Source organism: Nelumbo lutea, chromosome 1, assembly GCF_056320005.1.
Source record: "Nelumbo lutea isolate HS-2025 chromosome 1, American lotus-T2T, whole genome shotgun sequence".
Taxonomy (NCBI): domain Eukaryota; kingdom Viridiplantae; phylum Streptophyta; class Magnoliopsida; order Proteales; family Nelumbonaceae; genus Nelumbo; species Nelumbo lutea.
In genome coordinates, this window is record NC_142684.1 from 199090544 (window position 1) to 199096177 (window position 5634).

At 40.9% G+C, this 5634-nt stretch overlaps 1 protein-coding gene and 1 pseudogene across 1 annotated transcript; both read right to left on the minus strand.

The window, feature by feature from the left end:
• Positions 1–2495: 2495 nt before the first annotated feature.
• LOC148880284 (cytochrome P450 CYP736A12-like) lies at positions 2496–4398 on the minus strand. The gene is made up of 2 exons (XM_088966916.1): positions 3460–4398; positions 2496–3374 (listed from the first exon to the last, which is right to left on the minus strand). The coding sequence occupies exons 1-2, from the start codon at positions 4298–4300 to the stop codon at positions 3316–3318; spliced, it is 900 nt and encodes a 299-aa protein (XP_088823042.1). The 5' UTR covers positions 4301–4398; the 3' UTR covers positions 2496–3315.
• LOC148880285 (cytochrome P450 71AU50 pseudogene) lies at positions 2736–3314 on the minus strand (annotated as a pseudogene).
• Positions 4399–5634: the final 1236 nt, after the last annotated feature.

Consider the following 5634-nt stretch of genomic DNA (forward strand, 5'->3'; position numbering starts at 1 on the left):
ACCCCTCGAGACAACTTAGCCTTGAATCAGACGAATTTAGATATGCAAAACACATAAACGAACAAAAATTAAATCTAAAAGATTGCTGGAATAAAAATAACATAAAAGAAAATTAAGAAAACGAAAAAGGATGCCTGATCAAATCTAGTGGTGGTAGTTGCAGATTGGTTGGACTGCTTGCAGGAACCCCTCTTGACAATATCTAGGCATCCTACCCTTTTACAACCCTTAAACTCCTCAAGAAACCGTAGCCTTGTGAATTGGGTTGATTGACCAACCCCTTCTCTTGGGCCCCTGGGGTCGTTTTTATAGAGAAGGGTGGTCATAACTGGGATTAGAGAGAAAGAGGGGGGCGATAGTTGGGTTTTTGTAGAAATATGGGCGCCTTAGGTTTGATAATAGAGGGTTAGAGTTGGTCGAATGCGATCCTATGGCTGAGAGGAGAAGGAGAGGGCGTCCAATATTATGTATGGATGAGATTTGGGCTCCTAAGATTGGATGGTGGAGATTTAGGTGCCTTAGGCTGAAAGGCTGAGATCAAAAGGAGTGGGTGGCACCCTTGAGTGAATGGCTAAAATAGAGAGTGAAATAGAGGGTTGAGATCTAGTGGCTAAGGGCTGAATGGTGGGATTAGAAGTTAGGCGGCTCCCTAGAGTTAAGATGCTAAAGAGAGGGTGCCCTAGAATGAAAGGTGGAGACTAAAAGGAATGGAAGGTGAGGATTTAACAGTTAGGGGCAGATAGGGTTTGTTAGAGGTGAAAAAAATGAGTGGGGAGGCACCCTAGGGTTTGCTAAGGAGGGGGGATTATGCTAATACAGTAGGAGGGATAAAATTCTGGGTTTAGCAAATATGATGCGCCCTCCTGTGCTTAGTTTTTCACAGAAACACCTCTCAGCTGGAATTCACACTAGCTTCCCAAAAACTGCATTTCAGCCCTTAAATTTTCCAGTTTTCCCAAGATTTGGACAATGACCCTCAGAGGTCACAATATTGAATTTAACTGAAAAATGGCACATTTTGACTATTCTAAGGCCTAGGTAACCCTAAAATGATGCTTGTTAAGGCATCAAAATACATAGTTACCACTTACCTAACTTAAACGTTTCATAGACCCATCATGACCCTGCCTATCCCTACATCTTGTCACTGCACCGGTGAAGGAGAGAGCAAACAAGAAAAGTTAGAGAGAGAGAGAGAAGGGAAGAAAAAGAGCTTGAGCTGAGCTGATTCATGACAACGATAATGGCAGTTTCTCATGGGTTTCTTTTGATAATCAACATCTTCATCATGGCTGTGATTATCTAGTCCTTCGCCATTGATCCTTTGTGCTTTGAGATGGTGGAAATGCCGGTCGAACCCAGTTTACCATTGTAGCACTGAGAAGAGGTGCGAGCTCCGATTCATTGTCGTTTGGTACCAACATGGGTGAAGGAACAGATGGAAACTTCTTACGCAAATGAAGAAGCTTGCGGCATGGAGGCTGAGCGGAGAGGAGGTATAGATGTGAAACACTGATAGTGGAAGTTGAAGACTGACCAGATAAGGGGAGAAGGGGGAGAACTGCTAGTTCTGGAAGTTGTAGTGGTAGGTACGAACTAACGAGAGTGAAACCGAGGAGGAAGAAGAATAGGGAGAGAGAGAGAGGGGGGGGGGAGAATCCATCGGGTTTTGAGAAGATGGAGTTTTACATCGATTTTATCGATGATAACTTTCTACCGATTTTCGATGTAAAATTTACTTAAAATTGTGTTTTACACTCATCTAACATATAAAATAACATCTCATCCAAACATTAATAAAATTGAACCGAAATGTAAAGTTTATCCTAATTCACATTTACACCTTAAACAAACCTAAGGAAAGAGGAACAAGATTTATTTTGAGTGTCCTATTGTTTCACCGTACTAAGTTTTGGGAAAATAATTTTCAATGTAGGACCATTACTCCCTACTTAAAATGAGCATTCATTAATACATCTTGGTGATAGATGTGTTGTCACGTCACATATGTGAGAGTTACTCAGCAATTTAATTTTAACCCTTCGGAGCCATAAACTTTAATTTGACATTTCAATTATAAGCATCAAGGCCTTGATTTTATTTTAACCCCATGGAGAGAAGAAACTTTAATTTAACATTTCAATTATAAGCATCAATGGTGGGCCTTGGACATTAAATATAATTGTTTTCAATTAGGGGTGTATTCCAGTCGAATCGAGCTAAGTATTGGGATGTCGATCAAATTTCATGCATTTCATTCAAACTTGACTCGAGTTTATACTCGTGAGCTACTTGAATTCGATTACTGTGAGCTGAGTTTGAATATTTAGCCACCAGACGAGCCCGATTTACTGTAAAATAGGCTCGGATCACTTGCACCTCTAGTTTCAATTAATCAAAAGGTTTTCGATAGAAATAGCAATTTACCAAACACAACCTTGATTTTCCAATTTCCCACTTCTACATTATCAAACAAAATCAATTCCCAAAATATAGATAAAATATTCTATTTTTCTTTTCTTTTCCAATTAAATCAGGAGGTTGCTGTTGGCAGATTCTTTCACTAATTAGATTTTTCCTTGCATCAAGGAAAATACCACACCCAATATCACATACAAGATGGGCAGTGCATAAATTATCTGTCTAACAAGTTATGTAAACTTTCTGCATACAATCATCATGAGCCATAGGAAATGCACTAACACAGAGAAAACGGCAACCTCATTCGGGTATCCTCAAAGAAGAGAACTCAGGCATAGAGCTGAATTAGATAGCCTTGAGGTGGGAATGGCAATCACCGGCTTTGCTGGCCTCATGGTGACCCCAAATTTTTCAGAAAGATCAAGCTCCATTCCTTCAGGAATTTTCCAATCAAAAGAATGTAGCAGAGAAGCCAAAACGTAGGGCACCATTCTCCTTGCCATGGGAACCCCTACACAAATCCTCTTTCCAGACCCAAAAGGAAAATAACGAAAATCATTGCCGTTGAAGTCCAAGTTGTTGGTTTCGTTCAAGAACCTCTCTGGTTGGAACTGGGAGGGGTTGTCCCAATTTGTAGGGTCTCTGTGTATTGCCCATAAGTTTACAAAGACTCGTGCTCCCTCTGGGATTGTGTAGCCGCCTATGATGCATGCCTTAGCTGCCCGTCTGGGGAGAATGAGTGGCAGCAATGTGTGCAGTCGCAGAGTTTCTTTTACCACTGCATTCAAATATTGTGATTTTGGCAAGTGGGACTCTTCTACAACATTATTCATCCCAACAACTTCTTCTAATTCCACTTGAACTTTTCTCAGTATCTTCGGGTGCTGCATCATTTCAGCCATTGCCCACTCCAACGTCGTCGCCGAAGTCTCGGATCCAGCCAACAAAACGTCCTGTTATTTGAAATTAATTAGTTTCCTGTTAATTAAAGGATTCTCTCTCTCTCTCTCTCTCTGAGTGGGGGAACAGGGTTTTTACCAGAAGTAAAGCCTTGATGATCATTGCTTTGCTCCTCTGTCTGTTGTCTGTCAGTCTCTAGTTGTCGATCTATGATAGAGTGAAGAATCCGATCGAGCCGAGAGTGGATTCTCTTCGTTTTCCTTTTCACACCTTGAACATCAAACCGGGCCAGAACAGGGAAAATATCTGAAATGTCGGGTTTTCCCAACAGAGCGGAAAGTTCTGCTGCGGCCTTCCAGCTTTCAACACCGACGATGCTCCTCTCTTCTTCGTTGAGCGTGCCACCCCACAATATGCTCATAATCACATTGGAAATTGTCTCAAACATTTGTTGGCCAACGTTGATGGGAGTACCGACCTGGGAGTAAAGTCTGCTCAGCATCTCGCGAGCCTCCTGTCGTCGAAGAGAGTAACACGCGTTAAGGCTCGTATTGCTTAGCATCTCTTTGGCACATAGAGACCGAATTGCACGCCAGTGTGGACCATAGAGACCAAACACCATATCTGATCCACCGTAGGAAATGATATCGGCAGATGGTGGTACATCACGATTGACAAATACGGGTTCATGGTCTCTCATAAGCTCCCTCGCTAAGGAAGATGAACTCACTATGATACATAACTTGCTACCCAGTTGAATCTTCATTATTGGGCCATATGTCTGAGCTAATTCCGCAAAGCATCGATGAAGATCGGCACTGAGAAATGGAAGGCTTCCAACCAACGAAAAGCCTCGCGGTCCCGGCGGCAATGGTGGATTACTTCTTTTCTTTGGTGCAGCCTTGGTCACCCATTTCCATTTGTACCAGGCGGTGGCGATTATTGCAACTAAGAGAGCAAGTATCGCTTTGGTCATCATGCCTTCCTGCTGTTTGCTGCTTTTCCACCACCCTGACCAAACCTCCGAAGAGATTAATGCATATTTGTGCTAACAGGATAGGAGCAAAACTGCGCATGTGTGAATTAATGTTCTATCAAAATAAAGAATACAAAAGCTAGCTTGGGGCGGTGTTGAGGGCCCGAGAATAGGATGTCGTCACGGGTCAGTTCACGGGGAAAATCTCCTGATTTCTCTTGTTCCTTCATGCTCTTGATGAACTTATCTTGGCGCCTTGGTGATTTGTTCAAGAGATCACCAATTCTCCTAAGTCACTTCTTTAACTGAATATTCGATATTCTCATTTAATAATGGTGTCTCCTTAAATAGTAGATTATAAGAGTCCTAATCTTAAAGAGTCTCCTTGTTGAATAGGGAGACTTCACGTTTTATCTTGCTAAGAATAAGATAAATTAATCATAATCTGATAATCCACTAATAAGATAAGATAAGAACAATAAAATAAGATAAAAACAATAAGATAAGAACAAGCAAAATGATCTAATCTAATCTGGATGAGACTACTATTGCCGAACTGGGTAGGATGAGAATCATTGAATCACTGCTGCTATTGGCGATGGATCAGGTTCCAACTGCTGCCGGCGGCGATGATACTTCTTCTAGAGGAATGCATCCATATCAGGCGGATTACTTAAATTACCAAGAAAAAGTGCTGCATCTCCGACGGTAAACTCTAAATCTTATTTCATATCATTACCTTCACACTATCTTTACCTGAAATGCAAGGAAACGATGTGATGAAAAAAAAATACAGCATATTTAATATATTTGCATAAGTCTTGGGAACCAATACTTTAAGTGCCTGTTTGACAAGTCTAGAAGACATTTCTGACTTTCCAAAGATAGTTAGATCGATAAAAATCTTTCTTTTGTTTTTTTCGTTTGGCAACGAAAGACGGTAAAATCAAAAGGACCCACATTCGGAAAATCAGGAAAATTCAAATGAAGTTTCCCATCATTTCCTGCTTAAATTTTTTGGTTTAACAACTTGGATATCACAGTAGATCAGGATACTTACCAACCGGGGTCATCTAAACTATTGAAATATCGTCTTAAAAAACCCTGTCAAACGGTACCTAAATCTATTATTATCCGTCGAGTAGTGGGACGAAAAATTTTGAAATTCTACGCTGATGTGATGGGATTATGTTTGGACTTGTGTAGATTTTTTTGGGTACGTATTTTAATTCAAATTATTGCCCATATTTTAGGAGGGATTTTTCTATGTCTGCTTTCAGGCTTTGCCACGTGGGTAAAAGTTTCCAACACGGAACAGCCTAAAATCAATGTTTTGG

Excerpts from the sequence above, each read along its gene's own strand:
- LOC148880284 (XM_088966916.1), bottom strand. The coding sequence starts at position 4,300 with ATGATGACCAAAGCGATACTTGCTCTCTTAGTTGCAATAATCGCCACC. Across the intron at positions 3,375-3,459 it reads TCATCAAGGCTTTACTTCTG|GACGTTTTGTTGGCTGGATC; the intron begins GTAAAAACCCTG and ends TTCAAATAACAG.